The following is a 20,759-nucleotide window of genomic DNA, read 5'->3' as shown; positions in this document are numbered from 1 at the left end:
ATCCAAAGCTTGTATTCTGATTTCGTTCATGTTCCCAGAACTCTAGGACACCTTTATGTAGGATGTGTAAACTTACAGTACCAGTCAAGTTTGGACACACCTCTCTTAGCGAATGTACAATCATCGCAAATTGAATTATGGGGCGTTTCAGGCCCCGAAGTGAACATAATGGTACACTCGCAAACTCCATTAAAAACAAGGGCTGAGAGGCTTAAGTTGCAAACTCCCCTTGTTTGGCTCATCATTTGGACCGACGACAAATATGGCTGCAGGGATTCCCCCAAGGGCAAAAGGCGAGCATGAAACACCCCGTAACTCAATTCTCCATGATTCTACATCTGTGATACAGCTAATTCAACGTAGCTTCCTTTTCCTCTGAAAAACGGAAACGCATTTTCTTTTATGCCTGCTACTGTACGTTAGGTTACCTGTTTGTGTACCGGAGTCATAGGCTAAAAATGGACCAATAGAATTATAAAGAGGGGTTCCTGCTAATTCAGGAAATTGCACCCTTCTCACTGGCTATGTTCAAGAGAGCATCAAATCCATGATGCATTGTGGGTAAATGGTGACTGGCTTATTGATCCACAAATAATAATGAATTGTTATTTATGATGCAAGGTGATCAGTCAGTAGTCGCCTGCACTGTTGGCTGCAATTTCGAACAAGCCCTGTGTGTGTGTGTGTGTGTGTGTGTGTGTGTGTGTGTGTGTGTGTGTGTGTGTGTGTGTGTGTGTGTGTGTTGGTGCGTTCAGGAACTTGGAAAAAACGAGGTCAAATAGTGATGTCAGTGATTTTCCAGTTGGAGCTTTAGTTTGATCCCAGAGTTTTTGACTTAGAGGTCCGTGGTGGATGTCGGAGCTTGTTTTCCCAAATTCCCAGTTGTCTTAAACACACTGTCAACACTAGTCACTTTAATAATGCCACTTTATAAATGTTTACATATCTTGCATTACTCATCTCATATGTATATACTGTATTCTATACTATCTATTTTATCTTAGCCTATGCCGCTCTGACATTGCTCGTCCATATATTTATACGTTCTAATTCCATTCCTTTACTTAGATGTGTGTGTATTAGGTAGTTGTTGTGGAATTGTTAGATATTACTTGTTAGATATTACTGCACTGTCGGAACTAGAAGCACAAGCATTTCGCTACACTCGCAAAAATATCTACTATCCATGTGTATGTGACCAATAACATTTAATTTGACGTCCGTGTCTTCCGAGTTCCCAGCTGTCTTGAATGTGTGCGCGTACGCGCGTGTGTCAGTGATGTCACTACGCAGAGGACGCCTCTTCCCCGATCGTCACTCTCTCCATTCATATCTACCAGAGAGGGAGAGGACGAGAGAGGCCAACTCGGCGGAAAATCTCTCTCCCTCCAGCATGTGGCGTTTTTTTGTTGTTTCGCTCACCAAGCAAGGAGTTTTTGTATGGAGGTCAATGAGAGTGTCGAATTTGGTCAACAATAAAATGAGTTGCTTATTAGCTAAGTGAGATTTATTTGATCGAATATAAGTTTCGTAATGCATAAACTGTTACTCTTGAACTGAAATAAGTAGGATACGTGACAACCCAAGCATCGTCGAGATGGTTATGCATATTCATGAGATGAGGCTAGTAGCAAAGCGGCTCTCACCTTGAATACAGGCGATGACGACAACAACGCTATTCAAATATTAAAAATAGGATTACAATAAGGTCACGTATCCACCAATCCAAAGAAAGGATAGGCGGGAGCTAGACAGCCCGCGGGGCCGATTTGTGGACAACGACTCCAATCGGTAGGACGGAGATACATGTTTCTTGTCAGTATATACACAATCTTTGTTTCTATTCATCACACACACGCTTTCTTCTCTTCTCTGTTGCTGGGATCTGAACTAGCTAGCTCGTCGAGCTATCCTCCAAACAGACCGCTAACTACCCAGCAATGTCAGCTACCTCTCCTCCCATCCCACCGACTGATGCTTCGGCGGGGACAGAAGCATGCTTCCCCCCGGGATACAAGCCTTTCCATCCCGAAGAGCATGGCCTGGACGCCGGCTTCCGCCTGACGGGCTTCTCGGATATGAAGGGATGAGGGTGCAAGGTCCCCCAGGAGACGCTGCTCAAACTCCTGGCGGGACTGGAGCCTCACCGGCCGGGGGAAACCGGGGACCAAGGCACCGATTTCGGACAACTCACTCCCAACAACACCTCCGCTGGCCCCCGACTAGGTACGGTTCTTTAGCTACCAACCAGGTTGCTAGCTTGTTAGCATAGCTAGCAAAATTATATTCGTTTTCAAGTAAACTTGTCAAGTTATTTAATGTAGCTAACTTGTTTTTTATTATTATTATTAACAAACTAACATAAGCTGATTAGCTAAGTATGTCGTGGCTAAGTTAGCAATGCAGCCATATAATCTATAGCTAACAAACAAGTCCCTTCTCTAGCCAACTAGCAGTATGTATGCTAGCTGAAGTTAGGGCTGTCCCCGTGCGTCTTATCTCTTAGCATCTCTGCTGCAAGGCCAAATAGCTGTTGATGGTGTCTTACTCATCATGCTAGCTAACTGCTGTTAGTAAATGAATAACGTTGGCAGGTCCACGGTGTTCTAATAAACAGGGGTGAAAGTACTATTTCTTCCCGGTACTGGACCTCCAGAAATTATGGGCCTAATCATAGAATTCCATATATAACCCCTATTAATTCAATAGGATCTCTGTGGGACTATTCATAAAAATTTAATTTAACTTTATTCATAAAAATTTAATTTAACTTTGAAAATGTATTACATTTTTATTGTGGCATAAACAACCAGTCATGATTTTTTTGACTCTTTTTATCAATCACTTCAGAGGGCTCCTTTACTCAACTTGGTCTCAGATTATTTCGTATTATTCTGCACGTAAATCCGAGACACTCCATTTAGTATGATATGTTACGGTTTCGTATGGTATCTATTAGTTTGTGGATGGCCTAGACCAGTGTTTCTTAATCCTGGTCCTGGGGACCCAAAGGCTGTGCATGTTTTGTGTTTGCCTTGGCACTACACAGCTAATTCAAATGATTAACTCATCATCAAACTTTGATGATTTGAATCAGGTTTAGCACTAAGGCAACAACTAAAATGTGCACCCCTTTGTGTCCTCGGGATTAAGAAACGCTGTACTAGACCCATTTCGTAAGATATGTTACAAATTCCAATTTGTGCTATGTGTTGCAAAATGTACAATATGTTACAAATTCTAGCTAGGTGGCTAACATTAGCTAGCTCGCTTAAAGTTAAGTTAAAGGGTTAGTGGAAGGGTTAGCTAACATGCTAAGTAGTTGCTAAGTAGCTGCAAAGTAGCTAAAGTTGTCCATGATGCGATTCGATGTTGATGTGGGCGTATAACGTGACGGCTGCTAGACGTTATACGCCCCCCCCCCCATCCAGCCAACCACCATACATTCATTTTTGCCTTACGTTAAGTTTGGTTTGGTTACTTATCATACTAAAAGGAGTGTCTCGGATTTACATTTTTTTTTATTTAACTAGGCAAGCCAGTTAAGAACAAATTCTCATTTACAATGACGGACTACCGGGGAACAGTGGGTTAACTGCCTTGTTCTGTGAGACAGAACAACATATTTTTACCTTGTCAGCTTGGGGATTCAATCCAGAAACCTTTCGGTTACTGGCCCAACGCTCTAACCACTAGGCTACCTGCCGCCCCTACACTCTAACCACTAGGCTACCTGCCGCCTTTACACTCTAACCACTAGGCTACCTGCCGCCTTTACACTCTAACCACTAGGCTACCTGCCGCCCCTACTGTACAGAATAATATAATGCTTTGAGACCAGGTTGCAACATTAGGCTACCCACTCATGTTCATCCACTTGCAACATACAGTACCAGTCAAAAGTTTGGACACACCTACTCATTCCAGATTTTTCTTTATTTTTACTATTTTCTACATTGTAGAATAATAGTGAAGACATCAAAACTATGAAATAACACATGGATTCATGTAGTAACCAAAAATATATATTTTATATTTGAGATTCTTCAAAGTAGCCACCCTTTGCCTTGATGACAGCTTTGCACAGTCTTGGCATTCTCTCAACCAGCTTCACGAGGTAGTCACCTGGAATGCATTTCAATTAACAGGTGTGCCTTGTTAAAAGTACATTTGTGGAATTTCTTTTCTTACTTTCATCCCCGTTCATAAATCAATCAGTCAATCATTGCATACCATGGTAGCATGAATATTGTTAAATTGTGTGTGTGTGTGTGTGTGAAGGTATAGGCATGGACTCCTGTGTGGTCCCTCTGCGACATGGAGGCCTCTCATTGGTCCAAACTACAGACTTCTTCTACCCTCTGGTGGATGACCCCTACATGATGGTGAGTTCTGACACCTGACCTTTAACCCCTTACCTCCATTGTAGCCTCTCATCTCCTAACATTTCTTAGGGCAGGCTTTATGCCCCAACTTATATCTGTATGAGTGATTTACATTTAATTTTCTTGTCAAATCGCCAGTTGGTGACCCATCCCTTACAAGATTGTATGTCTCTCTCTCTCTCTCCTTCCCCACATATCTCCACCATCTCTCGCTCTCTCTCTCCCTCCCCACATCTCTCTCTCCTTGCCCACATCACTCCCCCCCCCCAGGGAAGGATAGCGTGTGCTAATGTCCTCAGTGATCTCTATGCTATGGGCATCACAGAGTGTGACAACATGCTGATGCTACTCAGTGTCAGCCAGAAGATGTCTGAGCAGGTAGGTATTGTTGTGCAATATGATGTTGTTGCCATCCTTATGCACATTCAAATGTTGTAAATCAACTCTGCAGAGCTCTCCCTGTCTTCTGCCGTGCCCTGACTGTATTACTGCTGATGATATCTGGAAATGTGCATGTACACCCTGGCCCATCTACTGTTGCTAGCCCCAATTCTGACTTGTGCTCTGATATCTGTTTCACTGATTTCTGCTCTCGTAAAAGCCTGGGTTTTCTGCACGTTATAAGAGCCGTTTGAAATAAAAATAAAAATCTATCAAAATGCATTTATTGGCAGAAATGCTTTCTCGAATGTGAACTTTCATGTGCCTTAATAACAAACTTGTATGCCGTCTGTAAATATGAATAACTTTGTAAAATTACGAGCCTAGTTGGTTTAGCCATAAGTCAATAAATAAAATATGTATTGCGTAGTAAAATTGCATAAGTTTAAGTGTTGCTCTCCAATTTCTGGAGGACCGAGTTTTGAAATCAGTGGAATTAGAGTATGATAGCTAAAGAGATGGAGGAAACCCCTGTCTCCGGATTACATCTTCAAACTAAAGGGCAACCATGGCATCCGACAGGAGATGCGTCCATCCGTGATAGTCTAGCTAGCTACATTTTTAGACATTACACGTTTCTTATTTTGACAAAGTTCATTTCAAGTTAAAGTGTACTGTTAGCTAGCTAATGTTAGCTGGCTCGCTAACTAATGTTCGTGTATGATCTTATTATTTGTATCTCAGAGCCATTTGCTAGGCTAGTTATAGCCTAATGTTAGCTAGGTAACATTGAACTTGGTTGGTTAGCTACCTGCGGATTCATGCAGGGTGGTAACGTCATGAGTTGGAATTATGGTTCATTCATAACCTTTCTGGTTATAACCATTTTCCGCAAGACGAATCTTCCAAAGGTGGTGGAGAGGCAATCTTTTACCAAGGAACACCTTCAGTGCTCGGTTGTCTCCACTAAGTCTGTCCCCAAACTATTTGATTTGCTGGTTTTAAGCATTAAGCTTTGAAATAGCTCTTTGTTGACTGTTGCTGGGTGTTATCGTCCTGGATCAGCACCGACCTGTACCCTACCTGCCCTAAGCTCTCTCCTGGCCCCTTGCACTAAGTCTGAATTTATCCTGCTTGGTGACCTAAACAGGGACATGCTTAAACCACCTGACCAAGTCCTAAAGCAATGGGACTCCCTAAATCCTTCTCAGATAATTACCAATCCCACAAGGTATGACTCCAACCATCCAGAAAAGGCTACTCTCCTTGATGTTATCCTCACAAATAATCCTGATAGGTATCAGTCTGGTGTTTTCTGTCATGTCTTTAGTGATCACTGTTTTACAGTCTGTGTTCGTAATGGCTGCTCAGTGAAACGACCTGTCTTGATTTGTCATAGACACTTGCTAAAAAACTTGAATGAACAAGCCTTCCTTCATGAACTGGCCTCTGTAAAATGGTATAGAATCAGCTTCATCCCCTCTGTAAAACGGTATAGAATCAGCTTCATCCCCTCTGTAAAACGGTATAGAATCAGCCTCATCCCTCTGTAAAAACGGTATAGAATCAGCTTCATCCCCTCTGTAAAACGGTATAATCAGCTTCATCCCCTCTGTAAAATGTATAGAATCAGCTTCATCCCCTCTGTAACAGCGTATAGAATCAGCTTATCCCCTCTGTAAAACGGTATAGAATCAGCTTCATCCCCTCTGTAACAGGTATAGAATCAGCTTCATCCCCTCTGTAACATGGTATAGAATCAGCTTCATCCCCTCTGTAAAATGATATAGAATCAGCTTTACTCCCCTCTGTAAAATGGTATAGAATCAGCTTGATCCCCTCTGTAAATGAAGTATAGAATCAGCTTATCCCCTCTGTAACAGGGTATAGAATCAGCTTGATCTCCTCTGTAAAATGGTATGGAATCAGCTTATATCCCCTCTGTTAAAATGGTATGGAATCAGCTTGATCTCCTCTGTAAAAGGATATGAATCAGCTTGATCTCCTCTGTAAAATGGTATAGAATCAGCTTGATCTCTCTGTAAAACTGGTATAGAATCAGCTTCATCCCCTCTGTAAAATGGTATAGAATCAGCTTGATCCCCTCTGTAAAATGGTATAGAATCAGCTTATCTCCCTCTGTAAAATGTATAGAATCAGCTTCATCCCCTCCTGTAACATGTATAGAATCAGCTTCATCCCCTCTGTAACATGGTATAGAATCAGCTTGATCCCCTCTGTAAAATGGTATAGAATCAGCTTCATCCCCTCTGTTGAAGACGCTTGGACCTTCTTTTTTGATATTTTCAGTGGTATTGTTAACAAACACGCCCCCATAAAGAACATGAGAATGAAAAACAGGTTCAGCCACTGGTTTGACCGTGATCTGGCAGAGTTACTCCACCTCAAGAATCCCATTTGCCGAAAGGCTTGGCACACACATACTTAGGCTGACTGGCTCTCGTTCAGGAAATTGAGAAAGAAGTGCACTCAGGTTATCTGGAAGGCCAAAGTTAGTTAAAGGAGCAGTTCTCTATCGGTGGGTCTAACCCCAAGAAGTTTTGGAAAACGGTTAAAGACCTGGAGAATAAACCCTCCTCACAGCTGCTCATGTCCCTTAATGTTAATGATGTGGTTGTTACTGACAAGAAGCACATGGCTGAGCTCTTTAATCACCACTGCATTATGTCAGGATTCCTACTTGACTCATCCATGCCTCCTTGCCCGTCCAACATTTCCTCATCTCCCACCCCTTCTAATGTGACTAGCCCCGATGCCTCCCTCCTTTTCCCCCTGCCCTGCTACAAAGTTTCTCCCTGCAGGTGGTCACTGAGTCCGAGGTGCTAAAGGAGCTCCTGAAACTTGACCCCAAAAAAACATCTGGGTCAGATGTATTAGACCCTTTCTTCTTTAAGGTTGCTGCTCCTATCATCATCATCAAGCCTATCTCTGACCTTTTAAACCTGTCTCTCCTCTCTGGGGAGGTTCCCATTGCTTGGAAGGCAGCCATGGTGCCTCCTTTATTTAAAGGGGGAGATCAAGCTGATCCTGTTAATGGCCTATTTCTATTTTGCCCTGTTTATCAAAAGTGTTGGAAAAACTTGTCAATAATCAACTGACTGGCTTTCTTGATATCTATAGTATTCTCTCTGGGACCGTGGACTGATGAACATCAATGCTTTTAGAGATACTTTTGTAACCCTTTCCAGCTTTATGCAAGTCAACATTTCTTAATCTTAGGTCTTCTGAGATCTGTTTTGTTCGAGGCGTGGTTCACATCAGGCAATGCGTCTTGTGAATAGCAAACTAATTTTTGGCAGCTCCAACCAACATCTCCAATCTCTTCTCATTGATTGGACTCCAGGTCAGCTGACTCCTGACTCCAATTAGCTTTAGGAGTTATTAGCCTAGGGGTTCACATACCTTTTTCCAACCTACACTGTGAATGTTTTAAATTATGGATTCAATATAGACAAGAAAAATACAATTTGTGTGTTTATTGGTTTAAGCACACTATGTTTGTCTGTTGTGACTTAGATGTAGATCAGATCAAATGTGATGACCAGTTTATGCAGAAATCCAGGTAATTCCAAAGGGTTCACATACTTTTTCTTGCCACTCTGTGTTTTGCACGAGTGGCAAGTTTCCTCTGCTTGGAGCAACAGTGAAGTGGGCAGGGCAGTATGGATTTCTCCTTAAACCTGCAAGCAGAGTCTGAACATCAGACAGGATGGCATTGTCTCCCTCAATCCGTGCAATGGCTACTGCTATAGGTTTTAGGCGTTTCAGGCTGCTTACCACTCTCTCCCAAAATACATCATCCAGGAGGATCCTCTTGATGGGGCTGTCCATATCGGCAGACTGTGATATGGCCATTTCTTGGCGAGACCTTTACGGGTGTTGCTGGGCAGCTTCAATGTGGTGCTCTTATTCTTCTCACTTTGCTTGATGAGGTAGATTGCTGCTATAACTTGATGACTCTTCACATACCTAACCATTTCCTTGGCTCTCTTGTAGATGTTATCCATTGTTTTCAGTGCCATGATGTCCTTGAGGAGCAGATTCAATACTTGAGCAGCACAGCCAATGGGTGTGATGTGAGGGTAGGACTCCTCCACTTTAGACCAAGCAGCCTTCATGTTCACAGCATTGTCTGTCACCAGTGCAAATACCTTCTGTGGTCCAAGGTCATTGATGACTGCCTTCAGCTCATCTGCAATGTAGAGACCGGTGTGTCTGTTGTCCCTTGTGTCTGTGCTCTTGTAGAATACTGGTTGAGGGGTGGAGATGTAGTTCATTATTCCTTTCCCACAAACATTTGACCACCCATCCGAGATTATTACAATATAGTTGCTTTCTCTATGATTTGCTTGACCTTCACTTGAACTGGTTAAACTTTGAATCCAGTAAATGAGTAGATAAAGCGTGTCTGGTTGGAGGGGTGTCTGGTTGGAGGGGTGTCTGGTTGGAGGGGTGTATGCTGGGTGAAGAACATTCAGAAATCCCTTCCAATACCCATTGCCTGTGAGCACCAGAGGTGAACCAGTTCCATACACAGCTCGAGCAAGACATTCATCAGCATTTCTCTGACTACGTTCCTCCATTGAGACAAAAACACTTTGGATTCCAGGAGGACCATGAGCTGTTGCCATCGATAAGGTGTCTCCTTCTGATTCCAGGAGGACCATGAGCTGTTGCCATCGATAAGGTGTCTCCTTCTGATATCGCAGGAGGACCATGAGCTGTTGCCATCGATAAGGTGTCTCCTTCTGATTCCAGGAGGACCATGAGCTGTTGCCTGAGTCGATAGGTGTCTCCTTCTGATTCCAGGAGGACTGAGCTGTTGCTCATCGATAAGGTGTCTCCTTCTGATTCCAGGAGGACCGATGAGCTGTTGCCATCGATAAGGTGTCTCCTTCTGATTCCAGGAGGACGCATGGAGCTGTTGCCATCGATAAGGTGTCTCTTCTGATTCCAGGAGGACCATGAGCTGTTGCCATCGATAGGTGTTCCTTCTGATTCCAGGGATGGACCATGAGCTGTTGCATCGATAAGGTGTCTCCTTCTGATTCAGGAGGACCATGAGCTGTTGCTATCGAATAAGGTGTCTCATTCTGATTCCAGGAGGACCATGAGCTGTTGCTATCGATAAGGTGTTCATTCTGATTCCAGGAGGACCACTGAGGCTGTTAGCTATCGATAAGGTGTCTGCATTCATCCCTTCACCTCGAATAGAAGTAGAGGGACTTTTGTCAGAGGTTGCTTGTTGTGAGCGCTGCGGGAACTTATGGACTTGGCCAGATGATTTGTATCTTTGTATTCTTCACTATGATTTGGCAGAGTATTTACAAATGTACACAGCTCTTCCTTCTACATTAGCTTGCAGTGAAGTGTTTCCCCACACAGATAGCGCCGTGGCATTTTTCTGTAAAGATTAGAAAAAATGTGTTTAAAAACTCTAATACAGTTCAAATGTACAGATAAATAGTTAAGCAACTCCTTTTGTCAGAATGTTTTTAAAATGAAATGTAGGAAACAGGTGAATTAACACTCCTCAGTTAGCAGGCTTAAGCAAGCTAAAACCCACATGGTAGCAAACTAACTCATAAGAAATTGTTAGAAATTATTTAAACACACTTTGCAGTAGGCTACTATTTACTAGTTTAAAAAAACATGTATGTCTAATAATATATTCACCCCACCCAGTATTGTAATCAAAACTTACCAGAAAGCATGTAGTCCTTGGCTCAGACAGTGTAGTAGTGTGGGCTCAATAGCATCTCATAGTGTGCAAGATCTTAGAATTGAATTTGTATTTTTGTATAGGCAAGTCAGTTAAGAACAATTCCCATGGAAACATTCCAGAAAGATTCCGACCTTTGCAACCCTAATTGTTGTCTCCGCCTCTTGCCCTTTGTGCTGTGTCTCCGCCTTCTCTTGCCCTTTGTGCTGTTGTCTCCGCCTTCTTGCCTTTGTGCTGTTGTCTCCGCCTTCTGCCCTTTGTGCTGTTGTCTCGCGCTTCTTGCCCTTTGTGCTGTTGCTGCTCCGCCTTCTTTGCCCTTTGTCTGTTGTCTCGCCTTCTTGCCCTTTGTGCTGTTGTCTCTGCCCAATAATGTTTGTACCATGATTTGTGCTGCCACTGTGGTGTGTGTGGTGTGCGCGCACACACTCCGGACTTCAACATTGCTCATCTAATATTTATATATTTCTCAATTCCATTCTTTTTACTTTTAGATGTGTGTGTATTGTTGTGATTGTTAGAACTACTGCACTGTTGGAGCTAGGAACACAAGCATTTAGTTAGGTACTCTGTACTGTGGAGCTAGAACACAAGCATTTAGTTAGGTACTACTGTACTGTTGGAGCTAGAACACAAGCATTTAGTTAGATACTACTGCACTGTGGAGCTAGGAACACAGCATTTAGTTAGATACTACTGCACTGTTGGAGCTAGGAAACAAGCATTTAGTTAGATCTATGCCTGTGGAGCTAGGAAACAAGATTTGTTAGATACTACGCACTACTGGAGCTAGGACACAAGCATTTGTTAGATACTACTGTACTGTTGAGCTAGAACACAAGCATGTTAGTTAGATACTACTGCACTGTTGGAGCTAGGACACAAGCATTTAGTTAGATCTACTGCACTGTTGGAGCTAGGAACACAAGCATTTAGTTAGATACTACTGCACTGTTGGAGCTAGGAACACAAGCATTTAGTTAGATACTACTGTACTGTGGAGCTAGGAACTACAAGCATTTAGTTAGATACTACTGCACTGTTGGAGCTGGCGAACACAAAGCATTAGTTAGATACTACTGCAGTGTTGGAGCTAGGAACACAAGCATTTAGTTAGATTACTACATGCAGTGTTGGCAGCTAGGAACACAAGCATTTAGTTAGATACTACTGCACTGTTGGAGCTAGAGACCACAAGCATTTAGTTAGATACTACTGCTGTTGGAGCTAGGAACACAAGCATTTAGTAGATACTACTGCACTTTTGGAGCTAGGAACACAAGCATTTAGTTAGATACTACTGCACCTGTTGAGTTAGGAAACAAACATTTTAGTTAGATACTACTGCACTGTTGGAGCTAGGAACACAAGCATTTAGTTAGATACTACTGCACTGTTGAGCTAGGAACACGAGCATTTAGTTAGATACTACTGCACTGTTGGAGCTAGAAACACAAGCATTTAGTTAGATACTACTGCACTGTTGGAGCTAGGAACACGAGCATTTAGTTAGATACTACTGCAACTGTTGGAGCTAGGAACACAAGCATTTAGTTAGATACTACTGCACTGTTTGGAGCTAGGAACACAAGCATTTAGTTAGATATTACTGCATCTTTTGAGCTAGAAAACACAAGCATATTGTAGATATACTGCAGCTTTTGATAGGAACACGAAGCATTAGTTAAGATACTGACTTTGGAGCTAGGAACACAAGCATTTAGTTAGAATATTACTGCCACTGTTGGAGCTAGAAACACAAGCATTAGTTAGATATACTTGATTGGAGCTAGGAACACAAGCATATTAGAAATATGTCACTGTTGGAGCTGGAAACAGCATTTAGTTAGATACTACTGATGCTCTGGCTGGACACACAAGCATTTAGTTGATATTCTGCACTGTTGAGCTAGGACACAGCATTTATTCTACGTTAGTAACTAGCTTGTAGTTGAACCACGCTAGAACACAAGCATGTTATTTAGATACTACTCACTTTGGAGCTAGAACACAGCATTTTAGTAATTATTATCTCGCTTTGGAGCTATGAACAGACATTTATTTACGTATTACTGTGGAGCTAGGAACACAAGCATTTAGTAATTACTACTCCTTTGGAGCTAGGAAACAAGCATTTTTAGATATTACTGTTGACTAACAGACTTGTAATACGTGAGCTGAACACACTTTAGTTAGATACTACTGGAGCTGAGCAGGAACACAGCATAGTATGATTACTTGCACTGTCTCGGAGCATAGGACAACACGCAGCGATTAGTTTAATACTACTGGCACTTGAGCTAGGAACCCAACGCATTAAGTTAGTATACTGGCTGCGGAAGCTGAGACAAAAGCATTTATTACGATACTCTCACAAAGTCGGAGCGGAACAAAGCATTTTAGTTAGATCATACCGCTCGTTCTGGAGCTGAACACAAGCATTTTAGTTAGATATACTGCACTGTGAGCTAGGAACCACAAGCCTTTATTAGATACTACTAGCTTGCTAGACGCCAGCATTGTTTCGCACGTGACAAACAGCATTTGTTTAGATACTATGGAAGCTGAAACACAAGCATTTAATTTGGGTACAAGATTATATATACTGCCTGTTGGGAGGCTAGAGCACCAAGCATTTAGTTAGATTACTACTAGTTGAGCTAGGAACACAACTTTATTACATACACTGCAACGTTGGACTAGGAACACAAACATTATAAGTTATACCATACGACTGTTGGAGCTAGAACAAACATTTAAGTTAGGATCTACTGTACTGTGAGAGCTAAACACAACATTAGTTAATACACTGCAGTGTGGAGCGTAGGACCAAGCATTTTATTAGATATACGCCACTGTTGGAGTTAGAACACAAGCAATTTATTAATACTACTGCCGCTGTGACTAGGAACAGAAGCATTTAGTTAGATATTACTGTTGAGCTAGGAACAGAAGGCATTTAGTTAAGATACTACCTGCAGCTGCGGAGCTGGGAACACAAAGCATTTAGTAGATATTACTGTACTGTTGGATAGGAAACAACGATTTAGTTAGATACTACTGCACTGTCGAGCTGGGAACACAAGCATTTAGTTAGAATACTATGCCTGTTGGATGCTAGGAACACAAAGCATTATATTAGAATACTACTGCCCTATTGGAAGCTAGGAACACAAGCATTGTTAGATACTCAACTGCAGTGTTGGAGCTAGAACAACAAGCATTTAGTTGAATATAACTGAGTGTTTGGAGCTAGAACACAAGCATTTAGTTAAACTACTGTGGAGCTAGAACACACAGCACGTTTAGCTTAAGATATCTGCAGCTGTTGGAGCGAACACAAGCATTAGTTAGATACTATGGCACTGTTGGAGCTAGGAACAAACACGATTTAGGTAGATTATTACTGTGGACGCTAGAGATCACAAGCATTTAGTTAATACCTACTGGTTGGAGCTAGGAACAACAACATTTAGTTAGATATTACTGTTGGGCTGAACACAAGCATGTTAGTTAGATACTACGTTGGAAGCTAGGGGAACACAAGCATTTATTTAGTATACTACTGCACTGTTGGAGCTAGAACACAAGCATTTTAGTAGATACTAACTGTTTGAGCTAGGAACTAAGCATTTGTTAGGTATACTGCACTGTTGAGCTAGAAGCACCAAGCATTAGTTAGATATTACTTTGGAGCTAGGAACACAGCTTTAGTTAGCATACTACTGTTGAGCTAGGAACACACATTTAGTTGATACTAACTGTTGGAGCTAGGAACACAGGAATAGTTAGATACTCCTGGAGCTAGGAACACAAGCATTTAGTTAGATACTCGTTGGAGCTAGAACAAGCCATTTAGTTTTAATATTACTGCACTGTTGACTAGGAACACAAGCATTTAGTTAGACACTACTGTTGGAGTAGGAAACAAGCATAATTAGATATTACTCACTTTGGAGCTAGAAACACAAGCTTTAAGTTAGATACATGGCATGCTTGAGCTAGGAACCACAAGCATTTCATAGATATTACTGCACTGTTGGGCTAGAACACAAGCATTAGTTAATATTACTGACTGTTGGAGCTAGAAACACAAGCATTTAGTTACACCCACAATAACATCTACTAAATATGTGTCATTGACGCAATAACGATGATGGTGAGCTGTGCTCCCTGAGGGTACGGATGCTCGTGTGTAGGCAGGGTGACTGGTGTGGCTTCGGAACAACGCCTGTTTAATTCATCAACACTAATCTACAAATATCAGGACCTTTGGAGACGGACTTCCAGTGACGAAACCTCTCGGGCACTGCTGGGTGTCGAGCTTGTGTCCTGGATTAATGCCTAGTCAGTTTTGCACACTGCAGAACTGGAGCCAAGTTGGCCGTTGATGATGAACGATAAACCTTGTGTGTGGTACGGTCGTGAGCGTTGTCATGCCTCTTGATGAATCCGGTTTCCGTTGATGCGGCGGAGGAGGGTCGGACTTCGGTGACGGGCGGCCAGACGGGTGGTCACCCCTGGACTCATCATAGGGCGTGGCGCTCGTCGTTTGCCAACCGAACGAGTTCATCATGTAAGAGAGGGAGTGTTCTGTTCAGTACTGTTATCAGTGTGTTCTGTTCAGACGGGGATCAGTTTGGTTCTGTTCAGACAGGGGATCAGGTGGTGTTATCAGTGTGTATATCAGTGTTTCTGTTCAGACGGGTGATCATGGTGTTTCGTTCTTGCATGTTAGAGAGTCGGGCCAAACAGGATCAATTCTAATGGAGTTTCCTGGTATCAATACTGTATCTTCTATGTGTGTGTAGGCCAGACGTGCAGACCGGGCGACGTGTATGTGCTGACCGAAGCCTCTAGGAACCCAGGTAGCTGTCAACGGCTCACCAGTGGCTTGGACCAGGTACGGTACCATACTGCTGTCTATTGGTGGGCTGGACAATTGGTGATATTTAGCATCTGGTCTGTCTCTTCTCTTTCTTTCTCCACTCAGGCTTCTTAGATGTTTCTGTGGTGTCCAACAATTAGGATCTCATTGAAAAAGTAAATAATCTCTATTCTTCTCTTTCGATCCATCTCCTCTCTTTTTCGTGTGGTGTGTGTGTTTTGTGTGTTTCGCACAGCCAGAGAGGTGGAATAAGATTAAACAAGCTAGTGGTCTCTAAGGAGGAAGTGGCAGAGCTACCAGGAAGCCAGTTCTCATGGCAACACTCAACGCACAGGTACACACACACACACTAAATAACAGGTAGCCTAGCGATTAATAGCTGCATTGGGCCAGTAACCGGATAGCTGCTGGTTTCGAATCCCAAGTCCCGCCGCCATCAATTAAAGGCAACCCCCCCCTCTGATTCAGAGGGGTTGGGTTAAATGGGAAGAACATTTCAGTTGAAATGCATTCATTTGTACACTGACCAGGTACCCCCGCCCACCCCACAACACACCTTAACTTAACACAACAACAATTAACATAACACACACAGCAACCTAGTTCTGTAACAACCACTGTGTGTTTGTGTGCGATCACAGGCAGGCCTCATGCACGGTTCCAGGCCCACCGCTGCAACAGACGTGATGGCTTCGGGTTGCCTAGGCGCACGCCCCGTACCCTAGCGACGATGCACGTGCCGGGTAGCCTTCGTCATCCACAACCTCCCCATGCATTGCTGGAAGGGGGGGGGGCGAAGGGGGGGAGAGGGGTGATGAGTCAGGGTGTGGGTGGGGGGGTGGAAGGGGGAGGGAGGGGAGAGGTGGGGGGAGCGGAGGGGGTGGGAGAGGGAGGGGGTGTGGGGAGTGGGGAGAGAAAGAAATAAACAAAAGAGAGCAAGGAGAAAAAGAAAAGGAAGGAAAAAAGAGAAGAAGAGAAAGATAGAGAAGAGGAAGAATACGAAAGAAGAGAAACAAAGGAGAAGAGTGAAAGAAGAAGAGTAGAAAGGAAGAGAGAAGACGACAAAGAAAAAGAAAAGAAAAAAGAAGTGAAAAGGAAGCAGGAAGAAAAAGAAGAGAGAAACAGAAGGAAGAGGAAGAGGAAAAGAAGGAGACAGAAGAGAGAAAAAGAAGAGAGACAGGAAAGAGAGGAAAAAAAAAAAAGAAAAAGAAGTGCAAAAGAAGAGGATAAAAAAGAAGAAGGAAAGAAAGAAGCAAGGAAGAGAAAGGAAGAAGAGAAAAAGAGAAAGCAAAGGCAAAGAAAAGAAAGAAAAGAAGAAAAAAAAAGAAGGAAGAGAAAAAGAAAAAAGAAAAAGAAACATGAAAAAGAAAAAATGAAAGAAAAGAAGAAAATGGAAAAGAAAAAGAAAGAAAAAAGCATAAAGGGACGACTGAAAGAAAAAAGAAAAAGAAAAAAGAAAAGAATAAAGAACAAGGAAAAGAGAATGAAGAAAAAAGAAAGAAGGAAAAAAGAAAAACAAAAGGAGAAAAAGGAAAAGAAGAAAAAAAAGAAAAAAAGAAAAAAAGAAAGAAGGAAAAGAAGAGAGAGGAAAAGAGATAAGAGTGAGAAAAACAAAGAGAAGAAACAAAAAAGAGAAGGAGAGAAGAAAAAAAAGGAAAAAAAAAAGAAGGGGGGGGGGGAGGGGAGGTAGGGGGGGGGTGGGGGGGGGGGGGGAGGAGGAGAAGAGGGGGGGATGGGGGATGGAGAGTAGGGGGAGGGGGGGAGGTCGGGGGGGAGGAGAGGTGAGGGGGAGGGGGCGGGGGGGGGGATGGGGGCCGGAGTGGATGGGGAGGGATGGGGGGGGGGGGGTGGGGGGGGTGAGGGGGGGGGTGGGAGGGGAAGAAAAAAAAGAAGAGGGAAGAAGAAAAGGAAAGAAGATCGAGAAAAAGAAAGAAAGAGAGAGTAAAAAGAAGAAGAGAAAAAAAAGAAAAGAACATAGAAGAAGAAACAGAAGAAGAAAAAAAGAAAAAAAAAAAATAAAAGAAGAAAAGGAGAAGGAAAAGAAAAAAGAAGAGAAAAGCGAGAGAAAGAAGATAAGAAAAGGGAAAAGAAAGAGAAAAGAGAAAAAAAAGAAGAAGAAAAGAAGGAAAAAGAACAAAAAAAGAAAACATAAAGAAAAAAAGTAAGGAAGATAGAAGAAAAAAGAGAGAGAGAAATAAAGAAAAAAAAACATGAGAAGAAACAAGAAGAAGAGAAAAGAAGAAGAAAAAAAAGAGAAAAGATAGAAGAAGAAAGAATAAGAAAAAAAAGAAAAAGAAAGAGGAAAAGAAGAAAAGAAGACACAAGAAAAAGAGAAGGAAAAAGAGAGAAAGGAAAAAAAAGAGAGGAAAAAAAAGAAGACAAAAAAGTAAAATAGAAAGAATGAAAAAAAAAGGAAAACAATAGAAGAGAAAAAGATAGAAAGAAAAGAGAAAAAGAAAGAGAAGAAAGGAATAAGAAGCAAAAAGAGAAGAAACAGAGAAGAGAAAGAGAAGAAGAGAGAAAAGAAAAAGAAAGAGAAAGAATAAAAAAACAAAAAAGAGAAAAGAAGAGACGAAAGGATAAAAGAACAAGAAAAAGAAAAGAGACGAAAGAGGAACGAAAGAAGAAGAAAGAGAAAGAAAGAAGGAAGAGAAAGAAAAAAAATAGAAAGAAAAAAAAGAAAGAAGAAAAAAAAGAAGACAAAAAAGAAGAAGAAAGAAAGAAGAGAAAAAAGGAGAAAAAAAAAAGAAGAGAAAAAAGAGAGGAAAAAAAAGAAAAGAAAAAACAAGAAAGAAAAAGGAAAAAGAAAAAAAGCAAAAAGAAAGAAGAAAAAAAAACAAAAAAAGAAAAAAGAGAAAAGAAAGGAAGCAACAGAAAAGAAGGAAGATAGAAAAAGAAGGAAAAGAGAAAAAGGGAAGAAAAGTAGAAAGAAGAAAAGCGAAAAAGAAGCAGAATAAAAGAAGAAAGAAAAGAGATAAAAAAGAGAAGGGAAGAAGAAAAAAAAAGAAAGAAGAAAAGAAAAAGAAAGAAAGACAAAAAAAAAGAAAGAAAAGAAAAGAGGAAAGAAGAAGAGAGGAAAAAGAAGAGAGAAAAAGAAGAAAAGAAAAGAGAGAAAAAGGAAGAAATAAGAAAAAAAAAGAAGAAGAAGAGGAAAGGAAAAAGAGAAACAAAAGAAGAGAGAGACTAAAGAGAAGAAAAAAAACAAGACAAAGAAGGAAGAGGAAAGAAAAAGAAAGAAAAAAACAAGAAAAAAGAAAAGAAGAAAGAAGACAGAAAGAGAGGAAAAAAAAAGAGAAGGAAAAAGGACAAAGCAAAAAAAAAGGAAAGAAAGAAGAAAGAAAGAGAAGAAAAGAAAAAAGGAAGAAAAAAGAAAAGAAGAAGAGAAAAAGAAGAAGAAGAAAAAGAAAGAAAGAAAAGAAAAAGAAAGAAAGAAAAAAAAAGAAGAAGAGAAAAAAGAGAAAGAGAGAAAGTGAATAAAGAAGAAGAAAAAAAAAAGAAAAAAAGGAAGAAAGAAAAAAAAAGAGAAGAAGAGAAGAAGAAAGAAAAAGAATAGAGAAAAGGAGAGGAAAAGAGAAAAAAGAAAGAAAAGAGAAAAGAAGAGAAAGAAAAAAAAAAGAGCAAGAGGAGATGAAAGAAAAGGAAAAGAAAACAGAAGAAAAGAAAAGAGGAAGAGAAAGAAATAGAACAGCGAAAAAGAACAGAAAAAAAAAAAAAGGAAAAAGAAAGAAGAAGAAAAAAAAAAGAAAAAAGGAAGAAGAGAAAAGAAGAAGGGAATGAGAAAGAGAAGAGAGGAAGAAGAGAAAGACAGGAGGAGAGGAGGGAAAGAAGAACGAAGAAAAAAGAGAGAAGAGAAATAAAGAACAAGAAAAAGCAAAGAAGAAAGGAGAGAAAAAAAAGGACAAAAAACACAGATAAAAAAAAAGAGAAAGAGAGAAAGAAAGAAGAAGAAGAAAAAAGAGAAAGAAGAAGAAACAGGAAGAGAGAAGAGGAGAAAGAATAAAAAAGATAGAAAAGGAAGAAGGAAGAGAGAAGGAAAAGAAGAAAACAGAGAAAAGAAAGAAGGAAAGGAAAAAAAGAAAGAAGAAAAGAAGAAAGGAAAAAAGAGAGAAAGAAAAAAAGAAGAAAAAGAGAAAAGAAGGGAGAAGGATAAAGACAAGAGAAAGAAAAGAAAGAAAAAGAAGAAAAAGGAATAAAGAAAAGACAGGAAAAGAAAGGAAAAAGAAAGAAAGAAAGAAAAATAAAAAGAAAAGAGAAGAGAGAAGAAAGAAGAAAGAAAAGAAGAACAAGAAAGAGAAAAGAGGGAGAAGAAGAGAAGAGAATAAGAGACGAGAGAAAAAAGAAGGAAAAGACAGAGGAGAATAAAGAGAAAAAAAAAGAAAAAAAAAAAGAGGAAGAGAGAAAGATAAGCATGGGAAGAAAAAAAAAAAGAAACAAGGAAAAAAAAGAATGAAAAGAAAGAAAGAAGAAATTTAGCGAAGAGAAGGGAAGGAAAAAGAGAAAAAAGATGGCCGCCATCAGCAAGGCCCTATGGAAACATCTTCAACCTGCTGGGGGGGACGTCCTCGGAGACATCTGGTAGGCAGCCTAGGCCGATGTGAACAAATTTCTCTCACAATATGTTGTATCATTTGATGTTATTTTATGTTTTGAGTAATCAAAGTTATTATTTGCTTTATGAATAGTAGTGATTCCCCAGGGTAGTCAACACGGCATTCGAGTGTTTCATTGGGTCTCTCTCCATCTGATTGTTTCATACTGTTTTTATTCATTTTTTACGCCCGTTTTTTTCCTCCGGCCGATTTCCTGGTTATCAATTAGTAGTTACAGTCTTTGTCTCATCGGCTGCAACTCCCGTACGGACCTCGGGAGAAGCGAAGGTCGAGTAGCCGTGGCGTCCTCCGAAACACAACCCAACAAGCCGCACTGCTTCTTGACACAATCCCCTTAAACACGGGAAGCCAGCCGCACCAATGTGTCGGAGGAAACACCGGTGCACCTGGGCGACCCGTGTCAGCGTGCACTGCACCCGGCCCGCGCACAGGAGTCGCTAGTGCGTGATGGGACAAGGACATCCTGCCGGCCAACGCCTCCCCTAACCGGACGACGCTGGCCAATTGTGCGCCGCCCGCATGGGGTCCCCCGGTCGCGGCCGGCTGGCGACAGAGCTGGACTCGAACCCAGAATCTCTGTGGGCACAGCTAGCACTGCGATGACTTGGGAGGCCTGTTTTTAATACTGTTTAATCAAACTTCAACCAAAGGTTTTCTAATTTGAGATGTTCTACAACTGCACGTAAGGGCCTTGCACAGTGGGTGGCAAAAGTATCTAGGCCTTAATTTTTGACCAATATTTGCAATTAGAAATC

General features: G+C 41.3%; 1 protein-coding gene across 1 annotated transcript in view; it reads left to right on the top strand.

Annotated features, from left to right (window-relative positions):
- Positions 1-1,707: 1,707 nt before the first annotated feature.
- sephs3 (selenophosphate synthetase 3) overlaps positions 1,708-20,759 on the top strand; it is a 29,496-nt gene continuing 10,444 nt past the window's right edge. Inside the window, exons 1-3 of the mRNA XM_024142645.2 lie at positions 1,708-2,226; positions 4,282-4,385; positions 4,656-4,763. Coding sequence (XP_023998413.2) covers positions 1,941-2,226; positions 4,282-4,385; positions 4,656-4,763 — 498 coding nt within the window. The 5' untranslated portion in view covers positions 1,708-1,940. The remainder of the gene's footprint in view (positions 2,227-4,281; positions 4,386-4,655; positions 4,764-20,759) is intronic.

The sequence above is a fragment of the Salvelinus sp. IW2-2015 genome, unplaced genomic scaffold (assembly GCF_002910315.2).
Source record: "Salvelinus sp. IW2-2015 unplaced genomic scaffold, ASM291031v2 Un_scaffold3340, whole genome shotgun sequence".
Lineage (NCBI taxonomy): Eukaryota > Metazoa > Chordata > Actinopteri > Salmoniformes > Salmonidae > Salvelinus > Salvelinus sp. IW2-2015.
The sequence above is the reverse complement of the archived record's forward strand: the minus strand, read 5'-3'. Positions and strand labels throughout refer to the sequence as shown.